The following is a 26137-nucleotide window of genomic DNA, read 5'->3' on the forward strand; positions in this document are numbered from 1 at the left end:
TGTGATGGTGCAGAGCAAGCTCTAGTGAAGCTCCCTGAGGGAAACTCCAGATCACAAGGCAGCCGTCCGCCCCCAGGTTCTACTGGAGCACCAGTGAGACCCACGCCCCGGCTGTCCCCGCCTCCCCTGGCACATCCCAGCCAGCGGGGCCCACGCCATCAGCCTCACTTCCTGTTGCAACTATCCGTCTCCACGCCTACCCCCGACTTAGAAAATCCTGATCAGTAAAGTGCTTTTGGAAAAAGGATAAAGAGCACAGGATGCAAAATATTAGGCTGAAGTGCATGAAATGGATATTCAACCTTTTTTTGGTATTCAACCATTTTTGATCTATAACTCAATTTCACACAATTCATCTCGATGTTTATGTTCAGCAGCGGCAATGACCTCATGAGTCTGTCAGGTCTGCAGCGTCTCCCTGAGGTCCAGTGGGCAGGTCCTAGGTGGGTCAGCCAATCCTTGTGAGTCCACTGTAACAGGGCCTGGGGGGGCTGTCTGCTTCTCTCGGTTGGCACTGCAGTCTGGTTGGATGGCCTGATGTCACTGCAGTGGGCAGAGACCAGACCAGACCAGACCAGGCTGGCTGGTGCTCCTGGACCAGCTCGAGGGGCAGCAGTTCCTGAGTCCCTGCGGCCTGTATGGAGGGCACACCCGGGCAGAGGTGCATAAAACACACTCAGTATTTTGGAAAATGCCTTCCACGTGGGAGAGCAGGAGTGGTGAGGTGAGGCAGGAGGGACCCCAGCTGGGCTGAATTCTGAGCTGCCACCCCCATGCCAACCCATGCACATCCTCAGAACTTCTCTTGCCTCGTGCCCACCCCCACCCTGCAAAACACTCAACAGTAGCTTTCAATCATGTGGTTTCTGCTCTGTGCATCCAGGCTCATCATCCACTGCCTGGCGTCAACATGTGGCCCCCTCCCCAGGAACAGTGGCAGGAAGAGCCCTCAGCGGGAATTAACCCCCAGTCCACCCTGTCCAGGGCCACAGGTCGGAAAATCTTCATTTTCTGGAGAAGCCGTGCGATTCTGCAAAGCCCCCTCTGCTCCCCACGTGTGGTTTGCTGTGATAAGGCCAGCAAAGCAGCCAGCCTTGAAAATGCCATTTAATGAGAAGAGACCCGCGCAGCCACCACGGCCCTTGCAGGGGGTGGCTGGCGGCATCAGATCCTCCCCGTGGCACCGCTCTGTGCTCTGCTTACAGGTTTTCATTAGGATTTCAGCTCACGGCCAACCTGACTGCAGACACTGATGGATAGGAGCCAAGCTGTTCCCAGGGCATTTTAATTACCATGATAACAATCGCTAATCATCGGCATTTCCTAAATGGCTGTGGCTGGAGAAGGTGGTAATTGCCAGGCCCGGCTGGAAAGAAGGGCAGGCCTAGGGGACAGCCCATTGGGGATGATGGGGGAGGGGTGGCCCAAGACCTCTGTCCCTGTCCATTGCTCCGTCCTTCCATGTGTTACCACTGCCTCTCCCTGCCTCCCACGCAACTCAGGAGAGCACCTGCATGAACTCTATGGTCTCCACCCCTCACCCCATGGGTCCGAGCAAGGGTCCAGTCTGCGGCCTTTGCACGTGCTGTTCCTTCCTCCTGTGCCCTGTATCCCCATTTCCATCAGGCAGCAACACTTCCCCTAGGAAGGCTTCCATGCCACCTCGTGCAGAATCAGAGGCCACGCAGTCCTGCTGCCACAGCACTCACCCAACTAGAAAGCGGTGAGCTCTTCAAGGGCAGGGCAGTGCCTGAGCCATCCCGCGTTCCCAGGGCCCAGCAAGGAGCCTGTACGTGGCAGGAATGTTGCCAACCAACTGAACGAACAAACAAAGAAAGCAAAGCAAAGGAACCGTCCCCAGGGGACAGAACGTGGGACTCTGTCTTCAGGGAGACCGTGTTCTGTCTGCTTAACAAGCTCCAGGTTGACCCAGTCTTGAAAAGACAGGGGAAATGGCCTGCTAGAGAGAGGTGTTCTTGCTTACACTTTGGTCATTTTAAGAAAGGCCTCTTAAAGGGTCAACCCACCCTGGCAGAGAGGCAGCACAGCCCTCCCTAACTCATTACCTGCACACACGCACACACATGCATGCACACACACACAGTGCTGGCCTCCCAGGAACTCTAACAGGCAAGCTAAACTCCACAGCATGGCCAACAAGACCCCAGAACTCTCCCTCCCCAGCCTCATCTCCCGCCCCCACACTCGGGGGTCAGCCAGACACAGCCACCGTCACTCTCTGACCACACCAGGCTGTCTCTTGCCTCCAGGCCTTTGTACACGCTGTTCCTTCTTCCTTCCCTGGGCTGGGCTAAGGAAATCCAACCTTTAGGAAATTACTTTTACCCAGAAGCTTCCACAGAACAACAGCAATACACACACTCTGTTAGGATTGCTTATTTACATGTCTATTTCCTGCACCAGGTTGAAAGCTCCATGACGGCAGGAGCCACCCAGGGCACCCAGCACATGCTAGTCACATACAAACATGTGTCAGCCGAGACTACTGAGCACACGTGCAAATTTCCAGGCTTTAAGTAACTCAGGTTACTTGAGAGAAGCACTGCTCTTAGAGGGCGCTATAGACTGAACTGCATCCCCTCCAAATTCATCTATTGAAGACCTAACCCTTAATGGGAAGGTATTTGGAGATGGGGTCTTCGGGAGGTAATTAGATTTAGATGAGGTCATAAGGGTGGGGCCCTCCGATGGGATTAGTGTCCTTATAAGAAGAGACACCAGAAAGCTTGCTTCTCTCTCCTCTGTGTGAGGACACAGCAGCGTGGCAGCCACCTTCAAGCCAGGAAGAGAGCCCTCACCAGGAACCAAATCTGCCGGCACCTCGATCTCGGACTTTCAGCTTTCAGAACTGTGAGATAAACTCCTGTTGCTTAGGCCTCCCGTCTACGGTATTTTGTTATGGCAGCCTGAGCTAAGACAGAGAGGAGTGGCCTGGGAGGCTGCAGCAGAATAAACATGGCCCCAAATTATTTTCTCCTTCTCCATCAAGAGGTGGAGTCTATGTCTCCGCTCCTTGCATCTGGTGTAGGCTTGAGCAGAAGTAACACAGGGCTCCTGACCAGGTCCCAAGAGACTGGCAGCTTCCTTTGTCGCTGCTTGGAACACTGCTGCCATCAGGTGAGAGCTTAGTCCAGTGTCCTGGAGGGCGAGAGGCCACACAGAGAAGTGAGCTGCCCCAGCCAACAGCCAGCACCGACCACAGAGGAGTGCGCCTTCGTGGACCCCCATCCCAGTCAAACCGTCAGATGACTGCAGCCCACAAATGACCCCAGGAGAGGCCAGCAAAAGGGCCCAACTGCAGAGTCGTGAGCAAATAAGTGATTGCCGTTTGAAGCCATTTGAGCCCCCACACCTCTGGCAGGACATTCATCCTCTGTTTAGACACTTCTAGAAAAAGAAACAGATACATTGCTAATTAATTGAGTAAAGTAGGAAAGTTTAACTCAGGGACTTAAATATACAGGCTCATTCACCAAATGAGAACAACATGCTATGAAAAAGGTACAGCTGGAGAATAAGAAAAGGCTTCTAGAAATTAAAAATACAGTGCAGAAATATAAAAATGTAAAATAAAAGGATGGAAGATAAAAATGAGGAAATTTGAAATATGGAGCACAAAGATGAAGAAACAGAAAAAGGTGAAAGAAATCACAAGACAAAAATGCTCAATTCGAGGGGCTGGCCCAGTGGTGCAGTGGTTAAGTTCTCACGTTCTGCTTCTCGGCGGCCCAGAGTTCGCCGGTTCGGATCCTGGGTGCGGACATGGCACTGCTTGGCAAAAGCCATGCTGTGGTAGGCATCCCACATATAAAGTAGAGGAAGATGGGCATGGATGTTAGTTCAGGGCCAGTCTTCCTCAGCAAAAAGAGGAGGAGTGGCAGTACTTAGCTCAGGGCTAATCTTCCTCAAAAAAAAAAAAGAAAAGCTCAATTCGAGGGGTCAAATTCCTCATGAGAGACTGCCCAGAGAGAGCAATAGAAAGAAATTCCCTGGAGCTGAAGGAGGACAAGAGTTTGAAATTAAACACTTTTTTTAATTGAATATAAGGCAGGAAAAATGAAAAGTAAAAAAGCAATACTCATAAAATCAAATATTATATAAAGTTACAAATTTAATCAGAGCTAAAAATAATAAAAGCCCAAGCCAGCCAGCTCCACATCTTTCAGAGCATGGGGTCAATTGAGAATACCTCAAACCAAAAAATCAAGGAAGCCATGGCAGGAGCCGGCACTGAATTAAAACAAGAGGGCTGTGCGTGCTGGGCTGGGTGAGGAGGGGCCGGGCAGGCCACCACCGCTCCCCAGTATGAGCTCCTCAGAACATGTGGGTTGTTTTAACCACATGCATGTGTTACTTTGATTAACATTAAAGTATAGCAGATTGGTAATTGGATGTCGACATTATTAAATCTCTGGGCCGCCCGGCAGGTCAACACAGGGGGAGTCAGGCCAGTCTGTGGCTGGTACCCTGAATCTGGATGTGACTTAAGAGAGAAAAGCGGGCAGCTCAGGAAAGGAGAAGAAAGCGGTAATTAACATTGTTTGTAGTGGAGCAAGAGAGGAAAAGATTAGTCACATTACGGCTGGTTTGAAAACACCAGCACGGGCTCGTAAAGCTGAAATTTCTGTCTCTGAAGAAAAATAAGTTTTCCCTCAGATGTCACTTACCACCTGACCTCCAGGAGCCAGAATTTTGACAATGGGAAAAACCTAGATGGTTTTTCAACAGGAACCAGGGCTTCCCAGCATAGAGGCAGCCGGAGCAGGACCCCTAGGAAAACAGGAAGGGCCACTGCTCTCAAAGACTGTTGGGCAGTCCGTGGTGACAAACTGAGTATGAAAAGCCATGATTACAGCCAAGGGTGACAAGCTGATACTGGGCAAGGCGAGTCAACATGAGACGTGCTGATGTCACGCACACAATCATTTTTGGTATTGTTTTATGCTACAAATGCTATCCGTCGATCAAACCAGATTGAGACCATCCTACCTTAAAGGTGCCTAACAGCTGGATGCCCTGCTGCCCTACTCAAGCAGGATGGAGACTCAGAAGGTACACAGAGTGCGTGACTGTGCCATGGATGTGACTGTACGTTTGTTCAGCGTGAGGAGCGAGTGGGGCAGGAAGCAGGTCACCAGGCCTGTATCACACGTCTGCAACCACACAGAGGCAACCCAGGGAAGACCGCCAGATCTGCCATTCTAAACGCATCAGATGGCACCTCCAGCTGCCTCTGCAGTCCGGAAAATGGCTGTGATTCTGATCTCCAAAAGGTACCGTGGATTGTGAGAGCAAAAACAGAAAACAGAGAAGCATCCATTCTTCCTAAAGAATTGCTTCAAAGTATCGTCCAGTTGACCGACAGATGAATTACAATAAAAAACTCCAGAATGGGAGACTGAAAATTCACAGCGATCAATGAAATAAAGACAGAATTCAGCCTAAATAACTAATGTAAATATACCTACGGAATAAGAAAAATGTGAAAGAAACGATGCTCAAAAAAGTACATAAAGGATAATCCATTAACGATAATAATCTGACCCCAAATTCCATATTGTCTCAATGAAAAGCAAGTGGCTGAAAAAAAAAAAAGCCTTGGCTTCCTCATTCTTCATGGCAAGGGCAGTTAATAGACAGTTTCTAGTGTAATGTGAGCAACTAGACAAATGTTGGCTTGAATATTTAAAAAGTTAAATGTGCATATATTTACCTGTCTGCCTTAAACAACTAGCAGAATTAAAACCAGAAAAAAGGTCTCTTGTACTGAAATACTAGATTTTCTGGCAGCTTTCTTTCTTTTTCTTCCTTCCTTCCTTCCTCTCTCCTTCCCTTTCCTTCCTGTTTGATTTCAAGTTTTTCTTTGTTCCTGCCTTTTTCTCTTTTGGTAGGAATAGAGGTTAGAGTAGCCATCTTTCCTCAGTGTTTGCTCCCCCACCTCAGAAACATGAAGCTTACAAACAAGTTCTGAAGACGGATCAGTAGATATTAATTCACTCAAATAACATTTATCCAGCACCTCCTGTGTGTTAAGACTGAGCCAGAGAAAGAAACAATCAAACATCCTTGCAGATGGGTGGCCCCGTGGCAGCAATCTATAAACAGCTGAGGTCCGTGTTTTCTCTACCTCATGAGAGTGTGTTCACGTTCTTGATTCTGCTCCGAGATGGTTGCCCTATATTCATCCCCTACGGCCAGGGGTGAACCCCTCAGCCTGTGGTGTACAGCAGGAGTAAGCAATCCTGAGTCCAGAAACAGCCTTGAGAAGCGCCAGGGGGCTGGGCAGAGCTCGCCTCCCCCCCCCCCTCCCCCGCAGGCATCCACCAGGTCCTGGCTCTCCACGAATCCTTCTAAAGCGCTAACTCATCATCGAGGTGTTGGGGGTGGGGGGAAGCTAAGTGAGACCCTCCCAGGGGTATTTTATTTTTGTATTTGCATTTTACAAGATGACACTTAAAACCTCAGGTCTGTGTGTGTACCTGCAGAAGGGCACAAACTCCTCCTGCCTGGGGATGTCTCCTGCCCCCAGGTGTGGCTGAGGGATGGCCGGCTCCCCACACCGGGGCCAGGCCTGAGACTCGCCAGGAGATGAGCTGGAAATTAAGCCCTAGCAAAGACACAGCACACACCTGCTCCTTCTTCCAGCTCTCTGCAGGCAGCTCCTGGCTCAGCCCCAGAACCTGAGCCTTCACCAGGGCCAGAGCAAATTTCCTCTTCATTTCAAGAGGGTTTTTGAGCAACCAGGTGGGTCCAGGAGGCAGGCACTCACCAGCATAGTGGAAAGGAAAAAGACGCAGTGAGAGAAAATATTCTGAGGGTGCTGTTTTCTTGACAGATCATTTAAACACCTTGGCTGGATTATTTCAGAACCAGAGGAAATGCTTTGGCTTCCATTAACCCCTGGTGAGGGGCTCGCTGCTGCGAGGCTGCCACACAATTACCGGGGAGGAGCTTTGCCAGCTTCAGAGGGAGGTGGCACCCAACAACGGCTCTTGATGACTGCAGGGCTGTGTTCCCCTGGGTCAGGGGGAGCCTCCAGGGCAGGCCAACCTCCCACTCTGGCCTCACCCCTTCTCACGGCCTACACTCAGGGTCTGTACCCCAAGGGGCGCCCTCCCCCAGCCCTGCATCTCCCACATGACCTGCGACACGGAAAGGGCCCGACAAGCCACTGAGAAGAGGGACCCGTCTTCCTTCTCTCTCAGGTTCCACACGCCGTCTTCTCCCTTTGTCCAGAAGGGTCTTGCAGGTTCCACACATCTATGCAGGCTGATGACACTTCCACTACTGTTCTTAATGACTTGCTTTGTCAACACTGTATGTATGCCTCCTCTTACGCTTCATTTGCATGCAGCATGAAATCCCTCTGAATCCCAAATATTTAACCGTCTTGCCTGTTCCAACATAGCTCTAAGAGAGGGCAAACGTGTTCTGGTGGTGTTTGGCTGCGAAGCCAGCCTCTGTTCCCAGATGGAGTAGGCCACACGTAGGAAATGAATAGGGCTGGAAGCAGAAAATTCGACAGGCCAATTATACCCAGCCGGGTCTTTCCAGAGGAGCTTTGTGATTTTGATTCCATTCCCAGAACAACAAACATGCCTATGTTTAAACACAGTCTCAGAAACATATTCCGAAGCCAACGTGGGACAGTTCTGGGCGACCCCTCCTCGGCAGGCTTGTGGGCCTGGCTGCGTGGGGTCTCAGGCAGGGACGTTTTCCTCACTTATCGATGTGACAACTGCCTCATTTCCAACTTGTCTTTTTCCTTCTCAGGGAAAACCTATAATTCTGAGGTTCCACTGGCCTTCTCTGTCTTCCAGATTCATCGTTGCTTCCCTTATTGTTTTCAGGTTGTTTTGTCCCCCTACATTCTGGGGGATTTTAAAGATTTTTCTTGACATCACTGATTCATGCTTTTTTGGGTCTGATTTTAGTGATCTCCTCTTATCTTTTGTGTGTGTGCCTGTGAAATCTAGCACGCATATGAAAGTGTATGAAAACACAGTACATTTCAAAGAGCCAGAGTCAAGTGAACAGCTGTGAACTCATCAAGAATTTGAACATTATCGGCCCTGGGAAGCCCCTGCAGGCCCTCCCTGCCACCCAGAGGTAACCACCATCAGGAATCTTGTGTTAAGCAATCCCCTGCTTTTCTACCTTAAAAAACCATGCATGTGTGCATTTCTAAATAAAACAAGGATTTCCTATTACCTGTTTTTGAATCAGTGTGTATTCTTTGGTGATTTGCTTTTCTTTTGCTCATTGTGTTTTTAGCCAGCCCTGGTGGTCAAGTGGTTAAGATTTGGCGCTCTCACCACTGTGGCCCGGGGTTCGTTTCCCAGACAGGGAATCACACCACCCATTTGTTGGCTGTCATACTGTGGCGGCTGCGTGTGGCTGTGATGCTGAAAGCTATGCCACCTGATATTTCAAATACAAGCAGGGTCACCCATGGTGGACAGGTTTCAGCGGAGCTTCCAGACTAAGAGAGGCTTGGAAGAAGGACCTGCCACCCACGTCTGAAAAAAATTGGCCATGAAAACCCTACGAATAGCAGTGGACTGATGTCTGATACAGCACTGGAAGGTGAGATGATGGTGCAAAAAGACCGAGCAGGGTTCCACTCTGCTGTCCACAGGGTCGCCAGGAGTTGGAATCCACTCAATGGCACAACGACACTGTGTTTCTGATTCATCCTTTGATGAGTCTAGTGGCAGTTCTTTTTTCACTGGTGTATATTATTTCATAGCCACAATTCATCTATCTACTGTCTCAAGAAAGGACATTTGGGTTGTTTCCAGTTTTTTTGTATAACACAAGATGCTGCTATATGCACCCTTGGTCACATTTCCTAGGGAGCATGTGTGAGAGTTTCTCTCAGGCATACAGCTAGGAGTGGGGCGCGAGGTCAAGTGTCATGCATAGGAGATGGTGCTCATGAGGTGCCAGGCACAACGTGGAGATGACCCAGTTGGGACTCCTACTGAACGGGCCTCCCTGATTTAGTCTGCAAACAGGGAGCATCAGGAGCTGGCCCATGAGCCTGACACGACCCTCAAGTCAATGACGAGTTGGGAAGAGGCAAAGTTCAAGGGTCAAGGGGATAACCAAGGCTGGGACCCAAAGCCAAGTTCAGATATGTCAGGTCAGGTAACGGTCAGGGTCCGGCTGGGCTGCACTTATGGGTGTGTTAGCCCTGTCCAGATGTAACGACTTACAAAGCCAGGCTAGAAGAAGCAAGGCAGGGACCCGGGAGTCCCCCAGGGAGGTGGGGATCTCTACCTGGCAAATGAGGGGAGATAGGCTGAAGGGCCCCTTCCATTCATCCGGCCTGTGGGCCATCCGGAACAGGAAGGGCTGAGGACTTATTCCTGAAGGCAGTGGCTGCTGGCTCAGGAGAAACCAGAGGAGGAAACTGGTCTAGTGGCAAGAGCCCATCAGACAGCCTAGGCTCAAACCCCAGCTCTGCAGGTCCCTGCTGTGCCACCTTGGACTTGTCACTTAAGGTCCCTGAGCTTCTCTGTGGCTGGAAAGTGGGGACACAGAGCCGCACGCCTGGCCCAGACGAGAATCCCGATAAAGGCCAGTTCTCTCTGCTTTCTTTTATCACAGAGGGATTTTCTGACACCACAGTAAGACAGTTTATTCTTGAGTTATTTCCTTGGGGTGTGTCTTTCCAGGGCTGGGCACCACCTAGGAGCTTAATAAATACTTCCTGAAGGATGGAGCCACACTCTACGCCCCAGTCTCCATCTGCCAGACCGCTGGCTGGGGGAGGGGCACAATTGTGCCAGCCAGTGTCACCTGGCATCTGAAAAATGGGCAGGAAAATCTGATTACCCAAATTTTTATTCAAATTAATGCAAGAAAATGACCAAATTCAGGTGCTTTCTCCCTAGCTTTTTGCCTACCTCCCCAGGGACACACACAGGGAAAACCAGGTTGTGGAGGCTCGGGGGGTGGGGAGCGGGGAGGTGACAAGCTGGGTTGTGGTGTCAGGACCGTGTCACACCAAAGGATCACAGGGACAGTGATGCTGTTCTGCACTCAGACCACAGGTTCCCAACCCCACACACTGCTGAGCACCCCAGGGTGGCTGAGTAAGTGGGGGGCACCCAATGGTGCGACAGCTAAATGCTCAGATCTGTGGGTTGTGTTCCTGGTGGGCTGCAGGCTTCATACTGGACATCAACTCATCTCCCTACTGCCCATGGCTACAGAGCCCCCTGGACCAATCCCTCCCGCACCTGGGACCCGGCACATGGAAGGCGGGGAGCCTCACCGGCTTGGTGCTTCTCTGTGAACCGGTGCTGGTGTGTCCCCGTCCTGGGCCGCTCCTCCCCCAGAAGGCTGCTGGCGCCCCCACTACACCTCCTTCAGGTCTTTGCTAACATCTGACCTCAAAGAGGCCCACACTGGCCAGTCCCCCCACTTTTTTACTGTGGTAAAATATATATAACATAAAATTTACCATTCTAACCACTTATAGGTGTACAGTCCAGGGGTGTTAAGTACATTCACTTTGTTGTGCTACTGTCCCCACATGCACCTCCAGACCTGTTTCATTGTCCCAAATGGAAACTCTGTGCCCATTAAAGAATAACTCCCCATTCCCTCTCCCCTGGCCCCTGACAACCACCGGTCCACTTCCCGTCCTCATGAATCTGACTCTTCTAGGGACCTCACAGACGTGGAATCATACAGTATTTGTCCTTTTGCATCTAGCTTTTCACTTAGCATAACATCTCAAGGTTCTTCCACGTTGCAGCATGTGTCAGAATTCCCTTTCTTTTTAAGGCTGAATAATATGAACAATAAGAGGTATATACTACATTTTGTTTATCCATTTCCCCAATAGTAGATGCTTGGGTTGCTTCCATCTTGAGGCTAATGCGAATAATGCCGCCATGAGCACTGACGTACCATATCTGTTTGAGTCCCTGCTTGCAATCCTTTAGGGTATATACCCAGAAGTAGAATTGCCGGATCGTTACTTTTTTGAGGTATTGCCGTCTGTTTTCCATAGTGGCTGCACTATTTTACATTCCCGCCGGCAATGTACAAGGGTTCAAATTTCTCCACATCCTCGCCAACACTTTATTTTCTGCCTTTTATCTATTAGCCATCCTAATGGGCGTGACGTGGTGGCTGGTGTACCGTAAACACTGCAGCCTCTCTCCCCACCCCGCACCCGACACTCCTGACCCATCTGCCCTGCTCTGCTTTCTTCTTCCCATTCAGCATCTAACATACTATACCATTTGCTTATCTATTAGTTTGGTTATGTTTACTGTCTGTTCCCTCTCGCCTCCCCAGCCCCTGCTAGAATGTAAACTCAAGGCAGAGATCTCTGGCTGTTTTGTTCATTGCTGTTTTCCAAGGACCTAAAACAGTGCCCAGCAACATGGGAAATACTCAACGACTAATACATGAATGAACAAATGAATGAATAGGAAACAGAGTTGTTAGAAGGAGTTTTGGAGGCAGACATGCCTGCCTTCAACCTCTGGCTCCATCAATTACTACCTGGTGTCTCTGGGCAAGTGACCTCCTTTCTCTAAGTCTCAGTTTCCCCATGTGTCACATGAAGACAATAATGAGAACCTCCCTGGGCTCCTGTGAGGATGGAGCCACATATCCCAGCCTGGCCCATCGTAGGTGTTCAGATAAGGTCCGCCCCCGACGCTAGACTGGATTCTGCTGATGTGCACGGCGAGGACAATTGGCTCAGTGGACTGGACTGAAATCAGTTCCCTCCTGAACGGGGCAGCATCCAGGACAGGAAAGTTCTTTCTCCAGGGCACAGACACAGGCTCAGGTGCACCCCAAACAAGGGGCAGGGATGTAGTGGGGGTCCACTCTGCCTCCTCACAGGAGGCAGCGGGGCTGGTGGGCCCCAGGACCCTCCTCCTGCTACTTCCACATGCGTGGGAGGCCAGGAGCCTGTACTGCTAGCAGGTCTGCTTGGCAGAGCCGTGGCGCGTGGGAGGTGACCAACACACTGAGGAAGTGTGACCATCCAGGTCCCCCAGGGACGCCACGACAGCAGTCTAGAGCGAGCCAGACGCAGATGGCGGGGCCCTCAGGCAGCCGCCCACCCAAGCGGCAGCCACCCACTCCTGAGAGTGCTCACGGGCCTCCTGATGGGCCCTCCAGCCAAGCTGTTTGCAGCAAAATTCCAAACTGCGAGTAACAGCAGGACCAAGAGAGAGCCAGTGTGGGGAAGCAGATGGCAGCTTGAGCGAGCACAGGCCGCCTGCCTGGGAGGCAGGTGCCACAAGGATGCTGGGCCTGGCTGGCAAGGCTACTTCCCACCAGTGCTGGCTGGGAGCGAGGGAGCCTCTGCTTCTCCCGGACTCCTGCAGGCTTGTGCCAAGGCAGACTCTCCCTGGGGCCCCAACTGGGCCACTGGTCACCCTCCAAGCGGGATGGGTTGGGGATGATTTAAAGACTACCACCTGAAGACACTTTCCTACTTTACAAATTGCTCTTTTAGTCAATCAACAAGCAGGAGAAAGGAGCAGGAGGGGAGAATACAGACCCAGCATCAATGGGCACTGTGAGACTGCAGCCAGGGCTGTCTGTGACAAGACTTGAGGGAAATAGAGGGCCAGCCCGGCAGGAAATCGAGAGCACCCTGCTGGGAAAAGGTCCCTACGTGATCTGAAGGAGGAACCGGGCTTTCCACTTTTGCAAATGTCTCTTTCAGTCCACAAATATCTCCTGAGCACCTTTTACATGCAAAGCACTGCAGGAAACCCAGGAAGTGCTGGTGCGGCCGGCCTCCTCTGGGTTATAATCAGGATGCAGCATGAAACTGGGAAGGCAAAGCGAAGGCTGGATGGAGAAGATGCTCTAATTGTATTAATCAGCTTTCAATTACTTGCAAATTGGTCCTCTCCCCTCCCGTTCGCCCCCCTCAGAGAACGCCTGCATCCTCAGCGACTTCTTACCCCAAAGGTACATTTGAGAGGCTGGAGGAATGGTTTCCAGAATCCTGGGGAATCCAGATTCCAATTAACTTTTCCACTGATTACAGTATAACTTTGAGTGAGTCACTCTGTTTTTTTAAATGAGTCCGGATTAAAGGTTAAACAACAAATGAAATGGATTTCTGGCTTACAACGTCCTATGTTTAGAAGCCCCTGGTCAGTTCCCCCAGCTTCACGCTAACACGCCCAGGAAACCCATGAAAAAGGGCACACAAACCCCAGCACAGGAGGGATCCGACGCCAACCTACAGTCAGGCTCCTCTCCGACGCCAGGCGAGTGCGCTGGACGCAAAGTGTGTCTCAGGCCCACCTGGGCCTGGCCTGTCTGGCAGAGATCAGGGCGCAGAGTCCAAAGGGCTGAGGCAGGCTTCCTGGCATGGCGGGCCTGTGGGTTTCTGGAGCCTCACAGGGGCTTGTCCTTCCTCCTCCAACCCCGTCTCCATCCCTGGGAGACAGATGCCCAGAAAACAACCAGGCAGGAGGGGGAAGGCGCTGGCAACGGCGAGCTGCATCTGGGAAGGTGTATTCTCTTATGTAAAGCACAGTCGTGGGAAAGGAGGGAGCGGCAGGAAGAACCAAACCAGGGGCCGCAGCCTTCCACGTCCTCCTTGTTCTGATGGCCTGGGGCCTGATCACGATCACGGGAGAGTCAAAGGTGCCTCCTCCGGGGAGCAGAGCATCACAGGTGAAATCGCAAAGAAAGGGGTACAGGTGCCGCCTCTGTAAACCGGGGTCTGCAGAGCTCACAGCACCCGAAGATGGACAGACCCACATGCGCACACACGCACACAGGACAACACACGGAACACATCACGGCCAGACCAAAAAATGGAATCAGCGACATGGAAGAAAAGCTTTACAATTTTTCAGAACAGAGGGAAAATAAAAGGAGTTGAAAATGACCTGGTAGAAGATGACAAATACAGAAGACAGAGAAGGGAAATGCAACCTTCACATTAAAAATGCTCCCAAGAAGAAACCAGAATAGTTGGGAACAAAGCAACAAGCAAAAACATAATCGAAAAGCTTTCCTGAATCCAAGATCCAAATATGTTGGTTCTAGACAAAGATCAACAAAAACGACCTAGGCATATCGAAAATTTTTAATTTCCAAATATATATACATAAACACCTCTGCCAGGTTATTTAAAGGAGAACAAAAGCATAAGTCTGGCTTCAGGCTTCTCCCCCACGTCTCTGTTCTTGCCCTGAAAATGACTTTATGTTGTGCATTAGATCTTGTCATCCTGCCTTCTCTTTCCCTCCACTTCGACTTCATGGGTTCATCCATTGCCCCCAAGTAACATCCTGAAAACTGTCTTCTGGTTCGCAAGGTCCTTCCTGGGGTTCTTCAGGCCTGATCTGCTGTTTAACCAGCCCACTGAGGGCTGTTTCATCCTCTTTTCTGTTTCTTTAACTCTTGGACACATGTCAGTGTTTATTAATTTGCCACCCAGGAAACCAGGAAAGTGACTGAAGAGGGTGCCCATTCACAGAGGGACTGGAAATGGGGTGGGGCAGGAGGTCGGCAGATCGACTACTTCCCTAAGCAGATAGGTGAGAAAAGGCTAATTAGGTAAAGACTAGTTTCGTGTGGTCACGAAAAATGTCATATTCATGACCATTGTGTACTGGAAACCAGGGACCAGGTACTCCAGCTGTTGGGAGTGCCAAACAGGGATCAACAATAAAAAACAATCAGGGCCGGCCTGGTGGCATAGTGGTTAAGTTCACATGATCTGCTTTGGTGGCCTGGGGTTCACAGGTTCGAATCCGAAGCATGGACATACACACCACTCATCAAACCATGCTGTGGTAGTGACCCACATACAAAATAGAGGAAGATTGGCATGGATGTTAGCTCAGTGACCATCTTCCTCAAGCAAAAAGAGGAAGATTGGTACGGACTTTAGCTCAGGGCCAATCTTCCTCAAGCAAAAAATAAAGAAAGAAAGAAAAATAAAAAACAATCAAGAAGAAGCAAATGATAAGGAAATATATGTGGCTGTTAATGGGAATGACAAGCTTTATTGCTCTAAAAAATTACTGCAGTGTAGTTCAATTGAGTTTTTAAATTCATTAATGAATATCTTTCATTTTTGGAAATGAAAATGGTTCATTTGGTTCTTTTTCAAATTTGCTCATTCGTTTTTCAAAGGTCCTCTTTGTTCAATTTGATTTCTATTCCCACTCTTATCTCTTTTAATTAATTAATTTAAAAAGCTTATTTGTATCTCTTTCACAGTTTCACTATTATCTCTAGTCTCATGGGCACCAATTCTCCTAGTTGTTACATTTGCAGACTCTCCCTCATGGTGTTTCACATGTGGTTGGACAACAGGGGCAAAATCCACAGAATTCTGAGTGGGAAAGATTATGATCAATTGTATTATTAGTCAAGTTGTCCTTTTTGTATAAAGGCAACAGCTATTACCAGATAGCAAAAAACTCAGAAAATACACCATCCATGTGCCCTTACAGTTGTACGTCATTTAATGACAGGCTGTGTTCTGAGAAATGTGTGTGCGAACATCATAGAGTGTACTCACACTAACCTAGATGGTCTAGCCTACTACACACTTAGGCTACATGGTCCTAATGTTGTGGGACCACCATCATATATGCGGTCTGTCGTTGACCAAAACATTGTTGTGTGGGGCATGACTGTATTTAAAAAGATGACATAAAATTATACACCAGCTAATTATGAGATAAATAAAAAATAATAACTCAAGGGTCTATAAGAAAGAATATAGACACCAATGTTTATTTTTCCTTCTAAGAATCCATTCTGAGGATATAATAAAAAATGTAGTCAAAGAGCTATGCACACAGATATATGCTGAAGATATTAATAAGAGGAGGAAAAAGGAAATAACTTAGATGTTCTAAATTAGCAGAGTATCCATATGGTAGAATGTTTATAAAGAATTATTGATTACATTGAGAACTACTTATGACATAATGCTAATTTTAAAACATAGGCTCAATAATATAAAGAAGAAAGAGACAGAAAAAAAATCAGAAGTAAATATGCCAAAATGTCAACAGCAATTGTCTCTGCATGGTAAGATTATGGATTTGTGTGTGTGTGGTTATTTCTTTATGCTTTTGTATACATTACAAATGTCAATGATCCAAATTAATTTGCTAATCAGAAAAGAGTAAAATGTATGTAATATTTTTAAAAATGAAAACTTCTAAGGGTAACAATAGCCAAGAACTTAAACATCTGGGGCAACATTAAATAAGAAAGACAACATACCATGATACAGACTCTGACGTCATAATCTACAATCTATTCTCAACACAGCAGCCAGAGCATCCTTTAAAAAGCGGAAGAAGATTCAGGTCATGTCTCTCCTCTACTCAAGACCCTCCAAGGCTCCCCATTTCATTCAGAGTAAAAGCCAAAGTCCTTACAATGGTCTACAAGGACCAACACGATCTCATCCCCTGCCACGTCTCCAATCTCCTCTTCCGACCCTGATTGAAGCCAGTCACATGGGTGTTCTTGCTGTTCCTATAACTCTTTATAAACATTATAAGCCAAGGACACACCTGCCTCAGGGTCTTTGCACTTGCTGTACCCTCTACTTGGAATGCTTTCCATCCACATAGTCACATAGAATGTTTCGGATCTCTGCTCAAATGTCATTTTATCAGTGAGCCCTTCCCTGAGCCCCATATAAAATAGCAGCTACCCCTAATGTTCCCAGGACCCCTTCCCTCTGTCACCCTGGGTCCTTTCTCACCATCTGTGACATGGCAGAATTTACTTTACTGTGTTTGTGGACTCCCTCTCCCACGAGAAGAGCTATTTTGCCTGGCACATAGAAGATGCTCAATAAATCTGTGTTGCATGCCTGAATGAATAAATGCGTTATTAACTGTGTTTACTGTATTTAACTGTAAACTCCTCATGAGTGGAGGCCTGATGCTCACACCGCTGCGCCGCCGAAGTACACAAGACAAGCAGCAACGCCATCCCGACGGCCCCAGGGCCTTTCACCAGCGCTGTGCTCTCTCCGGAAAAAACTTACAATTACAGTCAGAGACGATGGAAGTGAAGCGTCAGAAGGAAAGATAAGCATGTTCAGGCAGAGTGGGACCGGAGTTAAAATTCAAGTTCTTCCATCAAGACACGACTTTTGCTGCAGGACACAAATCCAAATTTTTATCACAGACTCAGAAGTGGCTATTTGTGGCACCAAAAATGACATTTTAAAATGCTCTTTCAATATAGCTCTGTCTTTGTGGTGATTAGATATTTTTCTAAGAAAAAAAGGCATTAGGAAACCAATTACCCTGTCACTCTCCCGCCCCAAAAGCAGGCAGGAAAATGCAGCACCCGGGTATGGTACCCCGAGGCCCCCACAATCACAGACACCCACTTCCACGGCCCATGCACGCCTGCTCAGTGCCACGGGACGCCTGCTGCTGCAGAGGGAAGGCAGCCTTCTGGATCTTGCTAAGTGTTACGGCCTCTAGAAATTCAAGGACAAACCACAGCATAACACAGAGCTTCATATTCTTTGCCTTAGAAAGATAAGAAAATTTATCTTGAGCTATTTCAGACTGTTCCAGACACCAGAGCCGTTGGAAGATTAGGCCGGGTTTGGTGGGGCGCCCTGCATGTGGGAGCTGAGGACAGTTAGGGAGCGTGAGGGTAAGTGGTGCTGGGGCTGGACGGGGCTGCTCCCTCCGAAGCTTCCACGGAATTATCACGTTTGCTAAATTCGTCTTTCCTTCCATCCACCTTCATTCCCTTGACAGCTCCTTCATCTCTGTCCTCCCACAGCTCAGTTGTGACCATCATTTCATCCTGCTAAGGTTCTTCCCCAAAGATGCTGCTGCAAGGAATTTCCTCCGGTGGATATCTGCATCTTAAAAGGGACCCCCTGGAAACCAGAAGGACCCCAAGTTCAAAGGGGGAGTTTCAGGCTGAGTGAGGGAGGGAGGGCGCTAACATGTACAGAGTACCTTTGCTATGCGGGATGTTTTGTGCACTTTATGACCTCGCTGAGTTCTCACAGCATTTCTATGAACTAGGTACCATCATCTCCATTTGGGGTGAGAAGTCGGGGACCTCCAGGCAAGACAGAATGTGAGTTCACACCTTGAATACCTTCCCCGTTCTAAAGATACAGCAGTGATGGATGAAAATATTCTAAAAATAAGTAAACTTATCTGTGCTCAAAATAAGATATATATCTCAATGGATCAGAAACTCCAAGATTTACTATTTTGAGGGCCTAAAGGCACAGCTTGCTGAGCTCTGGATCCAGAGGCCAGTGGAGGCAGCTGGGAGCTTGGTCTTCCAGGGTACAGGGACTAAAAAGTGTCCCATGAGAGGTGGGGGACCAGAACCAAAGTCACTGGAAATGGGGGCTGGTGAAGAGATTTCCCACCTGGGAAAAGAGGCTGAACAGAGCAGGGACCCCCTCCCGCCCTAAGAAGAGCTTATCTGAGCACATGAAAACTGAAGGGAGCTGGAAGCAGCACACACACAGCCTGGGCCTGGCTGGACTGCCCCAGCTTTGATGACTGCCTCCGGATGTAATCCCATTATCTCCGTGGACACAAAGCTCATCACTAACCCAAGACACCTGGCCCTGCACTGGGGCACCCGGGACCTGGGTGGAGGTGACCGCAAAATCAGCCGGCAAGGAGAGCATGTGAAGGTGATGAGTAAGGAGAGAGAGAAAAACAGACTCCCACTCAAGATGAGCGTACAGACCCCAATTCCAATACACCCAAGGAAAAGTGATGCTGAAGACAACCAACAAAACCACCAGCTGGGAGATGGTCTCAAAGATTTAGTGAACTGGGAGTCAGCATTGAAGAATTTACCTGGAAAGATAAAGAAGGAAACAAGAAGGAGCAGTTGGGAGCTATGGGGATGGACTGAGAGGGGCTGCAACGTATCCAGCAGGATTGCCAGAAGAGGAGACATGGACTGGCAGAACAGCGATACTCAAGGACAGCGAGGCTGAGAATTTTCCATAACTGGAGACATTTTATAGATCCTCAGATTAAAAGCTCATACCAAGGGCCAAGCCAGAGAAGTGAAAAAACTCCACATCTGGGAAACCAGGGGCATGCTCCCTCTGCCCGGCTCATTCCATTCCTGCAATCCCTGTGCCATGGCCCTCTCCAGAAGCTGCCTGCCAACATCCTGCTGTTTCGGCCCCACTTCCGATCCTGGTACAGTGGGGAGAGCCCTGGGTTGGGGGCTAGGAGACGCAGGTTCATGCCCCACATCTGTTGCTGCCTCAGACTCCTCATTGAGCATCGATCTCTCCCCCTAAAATTGGGTCTAGACCTTAACCTCAGAAGGGACTGTGGGCGTGGCATCATCACAGCAGACCATGGCTGCATGCAATTTCCAGCTCCCCCACTGAGCAGCTCGGTGCCCGCAACTTACTTAACCTCCGTGTCTGCTTCCCCATCAATGAAAGAGGATAATAACAGCTCCCACCTATGGGTTGTGTAGGGATGACATGAACTCACACATGTAAAGAGCTTAGTGCTGTGCCAGGCGCATAGTCAACACTGAACCAGGGCAGCCATTACTATTACTATAATAATAGCCCCCCACCAAACACCACTTAGTATGAGGGCTTCTGGTTGAAACCACGGTCACAGGCACAGCAGAACCAGGGCCCACTGCCACCTCTGCACTGTGGAATGGGCAAGCCAGCAGGCTGCCCCTCCCCACCCGTCTCCCTGACCACCCCATAGGCCCTCCTTGGCCTCCGAGAAGCCCCTCCCGGCAACCAACCGTGAACTTCCCCAAATGCCAGTGCACCCAGACCCCGCCCCAGCCCGCCCCCACCCCGTTGCCCTGGCACCCTACCTCTCTCTGCTCACTGCAGATCTTACACAGCCACAGGGGCCGCTTCTGGCCAGGGGAGGCCTCGATCCCACATTTGGTGCAGACTTTCTACAAGAGAGAGGACACGGGAACGTCAACACTTCAGCCACTTCCTCCTCGGCTGACGGGCTGGCAAAACTAACCAAGGGAGCCTTCCGCATCTTCCGAGGGGTGGCTGTGCTTCAGGCCAGGAGGGTGGATAACCCGAAGGGCACAGACCACCTACAACCTGCAGTTGGCTTTGGAACACAAGGGATGTGGCACCCGTGGGTCTCCATGAGATAAGTTCACCCCCACGATTACGTCCTGTTAGGATCACATCAGAAAAGAAGCGTGCTGATAGTCACAGCTGCATCATTTTCAACAGCAAAGGACTGGAAACAACCCAAACGCCCAATTCCAGAAGAACCAGGCAAACACAACAGAATGTGATACGGCCTTAACACAGCAGCCTCTGCCGATCCCTGGAAATGGGGACAGGAAATGACGTTATTCAACAAAGAAAACATACGTTTGTATGCAACCACGCGAAAAACTCACGTGTGTGCCCGGCAAGGTGAGAAGATGATACAGTGAGAAATAGCAGGGACAGCCTGAGCACTTACTTTACGCCAAGCCTCTTCGTTTAACGATCCCAGGAACGCTATTATGTAAGCTTTAGGCCCACTTTACAGGTGAGGAATCAGGGGCTCGGAACAGTTTGAGAATTTGCCCAAATTCACACAGCAAGTAATTGACTCAGGTCTGACTGTAGAGCCAGTACATAATTTCTTCCAAACACAAAAGTAGCCAGAACCTAGTCTCTGCTTAAGCTTGTAACTTCTAACTCCATATTTCTTCCCTGGAACACGCAGCCTGGAACTGTGGTGGGAAAGGCCAGATGAAACGGCCGGGAGGCAGAGGGGAACTTGGTGGGGCTCAGACCTCCTCCCTGCTAACCCCTGGAGTCTGGTTCAGCGACAGCGCATCTTCCTCAGAAAACTAGAGCACAGCAAACAATCTCACTGCCCCATGGAAGCCGCCCGGGCCCGGCAGGGCTGGGGGCTCTCTCCTGCCCCCCGCCACGGGAAGGCTGGATCTGTTGCTTGGCCTTTTCCGCAGGCTGCCAACTGAGCAAGAAGCACACTCTCTGCGGAGAGGGAAATGTCACCAACTTGGCTTCCCAGAGCATGTCGTCACTGCCTGATTGGGTGGCTAAGCCCAGCGCTGCGGGAGGTGGGGAGCCAGCTTGTGGCGGAAGGGGAACTGTGACACATTCATAAGGGACGTGCATTCGCTACCATCCAACACTCAGGTACGAGAAATGTCACTTTTCTTCTATTTCTCCAAATAAAATGTAATCTGCTCCAAGCTCCTGTCTCCCTGGGCTGCAGGCAAGTCCGTCCCAGTCATGTTTGGGGCCCAGCTCTCATGAAGGGCCCAGGCTTGGGGTCTTTGGCGGTGCAGGAGGTCTGGGGAGGGTCCCCTGGGTGCCGACCAGGCTGCTCACTGCTGTGCTGCTCACCCTTGGAGCTCCCATGGTCCCTCAGAAGGGGGAAGGGGCCCGGCCACTTCTGTGCCAGGCCCGGGTTTGGGATCTGTGCCAGGCTGGGGCTCAGCCTGTCCCCCTGACCTGGTCTGGAGACTCTCCCTTCTCCACTAGAGCCACCTCTCTACTCCTCCCAACATTCACCCTCCACCTTCTACCTTTAGGACAGGGTCCCCCAGAAGCCCATAAGATGAGGCTCAAGAAACACACACAGCCTCTCCTCCTGGGGGTACAGAGGAGGAAGGAGGAATTTATCGGGCAATCGTGTGCACACCAGGCACCACAACCCTGCAATAAAGGAAGAAGGAGGTGGCTGTTATCTCCATTACACAGATGGAGAAACTGAGGCTCAGAGATGTAAACGACTGCTGAAGTTGCACAGCTGTTAGTGACTATCAGGATTTGGGAGGCTCCCTTCTTCCAGACCTCAGGAGAGCGGGCCAATACCCTCCCCAGCCCAGGTGCCAAGCTGGTGCCCACAGCTCTCCAGGGAGCTGGTGTGTGTCCTGGGGATGTTACTGATGGCTCTCAAATGAATGGGCAGAGAAGGTGACATGGGATGACCCTGGGACAAGGCTTTGCTGGGGAAGGGGCTGAAACCGGCATGTGCTCATCAGCTCCATGACACTGGTTCTAGGAGCAAAGACCTGGGCTGAGGAGTCTGGCTCTGCCCTCTGCGCTCTCTCTCGAGAGGGAGGGCAGCTGCTCTGCACAGGAGAGAGGTTTCTAGCCACAGGCAGGGAGCCCAGGCCCAGCGGCCTCCCCACCAACACCCAGGGGCTTCCCGGCAGCCTCTGCCCCTGTCTAGTCAGCTCGGGCTGCTGTAACAAAAATGCCATAGACTGGATGGCTGAAACACCAGACATGTACTTCTCACTGCTCTGGAGGCAGGAAGTCCAGACAAGGGTGTCAGCACGGTTGGGTTCTCCGTGAGCGCCCTTTACAGACGGCCGCCTTCGCGCTGTTGCTCACACAGCGGAGAGAGCTCTGGTCTCTTCCTCTTCTTATAAGGTCGCCAACTCCATCCTGGGGGCCACACCCTCATGGCCTCACCTAAACCTAATCACCTCCCAATGGCCTCACGTCCAAATTCTATCACATTGGAGTCAGGGCTTCAACATACGGATTTGAGGGCGACACAGCAGTCTCTGACCAGGACTGGGCCCCTGCCCCTGCTCCTGCACATGGGGAACCCTAGAAATGGGCATGTGGTCAGCTACCTCAACTCCGGAATCACTGAGAGCCCCCAGTCCTCCTGGGCTGTCCACCTCATGCCATCCTGCACTCTCACCGACTTCATGTTCCAGAAACACTGCTCCGAGCTTGTTCAGAGGCAGTGTGGCTTGGTGTTGGGGCACAGGCTTTGGAGAAAGGCAGGCCTGGGGGACCCCTGGGAAGCTACTCGATGCCTAGCTAAGCCTCAAATGTTCCCATCTGCAAAATGGGATAATAATATTCATTTCCCCTAGGGTTGTCTGGTGATTAACTGAGACACACACGAAAGGCAACCAGCATATTATAAGCGCTTCATAAATGCCAGTCGTTATCATTAGTGACACCCCCTCGTGCCCTGTTCTGAAGCCCTGCGTGATTCTCCTCTAGACCTGCCCTGTCTAAGGCGGCAGCCACCAGCCACGTGTGGCTATTTAAGTTGAAATTAATTAAAATTAAATAAAATGAAAAACTCAGTCCCTCAGCCACACTAACTACATTTCAAGTGCTCTAGAGCCACACGCAGTATATCCCAAACGCTCCCTCCTCCCTTGCACCACAGGATGTTGTTGGGGGTCGGGGGGTGGCGTGACAGGGGACACCCTCCCTGGTCCACGCATAGCCCTGTTTGCAGGCTACCAGCCATCACTAGTGGAAAACCCAAGGTCAGTTCCCACAATCCCTCGGTCACCTTTACACACCTGCAGCATCTTCGGAAGGGGAATCTGCGGCAGCGAAAAGATAACACGCTCCCATTCAAATAATATATAATTGCTGCTCTATTAAATCTTGGATCAATGAGAAGATAATGAGCCTTTTCCCCTTATGGGCTTGGTCTTTGTTCACAGGTTCCCATAAAGAAAATTAAGCAGGTGTATTTTAAAAAGCCAGCGAGAGTGTGAGCCAGCACAACATCAACTTGGTGCAAAGGGAACACTGCACGGTCGTGTCAGAGACAGCCCCGGGGCCTGGGGGTGGTGCCTGCTCCCCTGCCTGAGATGGGCTTCCACTGAGCGGAATTGCCCTGAGTGAGCGCTAGCTGCCCGGGCTTGGCTGCCTCAGGCCTCCTGCAGCCTGGAACTGTGTCTGAGCCTTAAACAGACCAAGTCTAGCTTCCTGGCTTGACTCAGAGCAGAGGCGACAAAGCTCCAGGCCCTCAGCCTGCATGTGCTCTCTCCTCACTCCTGTCTCAGTCACTCCATGCACTCCTTTTGCAAATGTATACCCCAGGTTAGCACACACACGGAGCAGGGGAAAGCTCAGAGGATAGCCCACGAGTCATAGGCTTTGGGGAAGGAGAGCGCAGAGGATGCCATTTAGATGCAACTTTGGACTCGTTACTAACCTTCTCTGAGCCTCATTTCCTCATCTGTAAAATGTGGCCACAGGCAGACTCGGGCCTCAGTTGGGAGGATGAAGGGAGATGATTCATGAAAGCGCTTAGCACGGCACATGGTAAAGAGCAGGCAACAACCACAGTCCTTTCCCAGATGTCTGTCCCGGTGAAGGGTGCCAGCACCCATCAGTCATCCAGGCCAAAACCCAGAATCTTCCTCGATCCCCACTCTCCCTCATTCCCACCCAAATCATCCATCTCTAAGAACTGTAAGCTTCGCCCCAACTGTCAGCTGCCCTCCGTCCCCCTCCCCCATCCACGCTGCCCTGTCCAGGGCCTGGCCTGCACCCTGGCCTCCCAGCAGACCCCCCCGATCCTCACTTTGGCCAGCCTCCAGTTGGCTCCCAGCACAGCAGTCAGAGTGATCTCTTCAAGACGCAAATCTAATCATGTCATTTCTCCCATCTCTGCCAGCTTAGAAACCTCCAGAGACTTACTGTTGCTCTCTGATGAAGACCCCTTCCCACCTTTCACAGGGTGTGTGATGCCTGCTCAGGCTGGACCTGAGCTCCTTGCCGGCCTCAGCTCGCACCCCTCCCCCTGCTCCACTTTCCATTCTCCGAGCCCCAGCCACATTGGCCTGCCTTCAGTCCCTGGTCCTCAGTCTGCTTCTCCTGCCACAGGGCCTTGGCATGTACGGCTCCCTCTGCCTAGCATGCACTTGGACACAGTTGTTCTTCATTAAACTATGCATCCTTCAGACCTCAGCAAAAGCACCACTTCCTCAAGGACGGCTTCCTAGACTTCTTACCCGGCTGGGGTCCCATAACAGGCTCTTGCCTCTTCTCCACTGTCAGGGCTGCAGTTTTGCCCTCATTCGTGTGGCTGTGTGACTACTGTCACTTCCTACCAGACTGTTGGCTCCCTGAGGGCAGAGGACATGTCTGTTTCTGTTTACCATCCTGTTTCCAGTCCCTGGCACAAAGAATACTTGTGGAATAACTGAATGAACAAAAGGGAGCTATGTTTAGTATTAGAATTGAGAAGGCAAGACAGTCGCTTCTGGAATGTGCAAACCTGCTGGGGAGAGGAGTCACACAGAAACATGAAACATTCCCTCAGCAGCACGGGGCGGGGTGCACTCCCCTCCAAGTGGTATGATGCTGACTGGCGGGGTGATGGAGGTCAGACAAGGGACAGCTGCACATGGGGTGGAGTGTCCAGGGGTGGTGGGACTGCTGGCCGGGTGGGTCTCACTCTCAGCGTATGGGGCATGAATCCAGGACAGCCCAGCTATGGAGGAAACGACACCAAGGGTCCTTTGCTAAGGGTGGGGGCAGGGATGTGTACCCTGCCCTCCACATGACCACTCCTCCCTGCCTCCCCAATGGGGCATCCTGGAGGCCGCCTGTGCGTGCAGACTTGTTCCAAAGTGGGTGCCCTCCTTGACGTCCTCAAAATCCAGGCCACTTTGGAGGCTGGCCCCGTGGCCGAGTGGTTAAGTTCGTGCGCTCCGCTGCAGGCGGCCCAGTGTTTCGTTGGTTCGAATCCCGGGCGCGGACATGGCACTGCTCATCAGACCACGCTGAGGCAGCGTCCCACATGCCACAACTAGAAGGACCCACAACGAAGAATACACAACTATGTACCGGGGGGCTTTGGGGAGAAAAAGGAAAAAATGAAATCTTTAAAAAACATAAAAAATAAATTAAAAAACTAAATTAAAAAAATTAAAAAAAAAGAAAAGAAAAAAAATCCAGGCCACTTCGGGTTACCCCTCGACTTCCTGAACTACTGCACACTCTATCCAACACCTTCACCTTCTCCTGCCGCAGGCCAGAGTCAGAAAGTAGGACAAGAAGGTCTGCGAGACCACATGCGGCAGAGCTCAGGCACCGTGCTCCAGCCAGGCCTTCCCACCCGCACCATGCACCCCGGACCCACACAGATCCCTGAAGCGCCATGGCGGGGTTTGCAAGCTGCCCCCGATTAGAAGAAGGGCGGATGTGCGGTGCCAGTGTTGGGGGGCACCAGGGGTGGGGGGGGAGACAAGTGCTCAGCATGCGGACACCACCCCCTCACAGGAACAGCGGTCTGAGAGTGTTGGGAACCGCGAAAGAGCTACACAGCCCTTGACAGGCCCTGAGGGCTTCGAGCTATTATCATCCATC

The 26137-nt window shown here is 50.7% G+C and overlaps 1 protein-coding gene and 1 long non-coding RNA gene across 19 annotated transcripts in view; both read right to left on the reverse strand.

Moving 5' to 3' along the window:
- Nucleotides 1-26137, reverse strand: part of RPH3AL (rabphilin 3A like (without C2 domains)) — a 142589-nt gene that overhangs the window by 29614 nt on the left and 86838 nt on the right. For 14 of the 18 annotated variants that reach the window (XM_044744521.2, XM_070482647.1, XM_070482636.1 and 11 more), the window contains one exon: nt 19873-19959. The exons of the other annotated variants lie outside the window; for them this stretch is intronic. In XM_044744521.2, coding sequence (XP_044600456.1) covers nt 19873-19959 — 87 coding nt within the window. The remainder of the gene's footprint in view (nt 1-19872; nt 19960-26137) is intronic. 18 annotated transcript variants of the gene reach the window in all.
- On the reverse strand, nt 3374-19496 carry LOC139040023 (uncharacterized). Its single transcript, XR_011493662.1, has 3 exons — nt 19441-19496; nt 4689-4791; nt 3374-3408 (listed from the first exon to the last, which is right to left on the reverse strand). It is a non-coding gene; the product is annotated as an uncharacterized lncRNA (long non-coding RNA).

This window comes from Equus asinus, chromosome 13, assembly GCF_041296235.1.
Source record: "Equus asinus isolate D_3611 breed Donkey chromosome 13, EquAss-T2T_v2, whole genome shotgun sequence".
NCBI classification, from domain to species: Eukaryota; Metazoa; Chordata; class Mammalia; order Perissodactyla; family Equidae; genus Equus; species Equus asinus.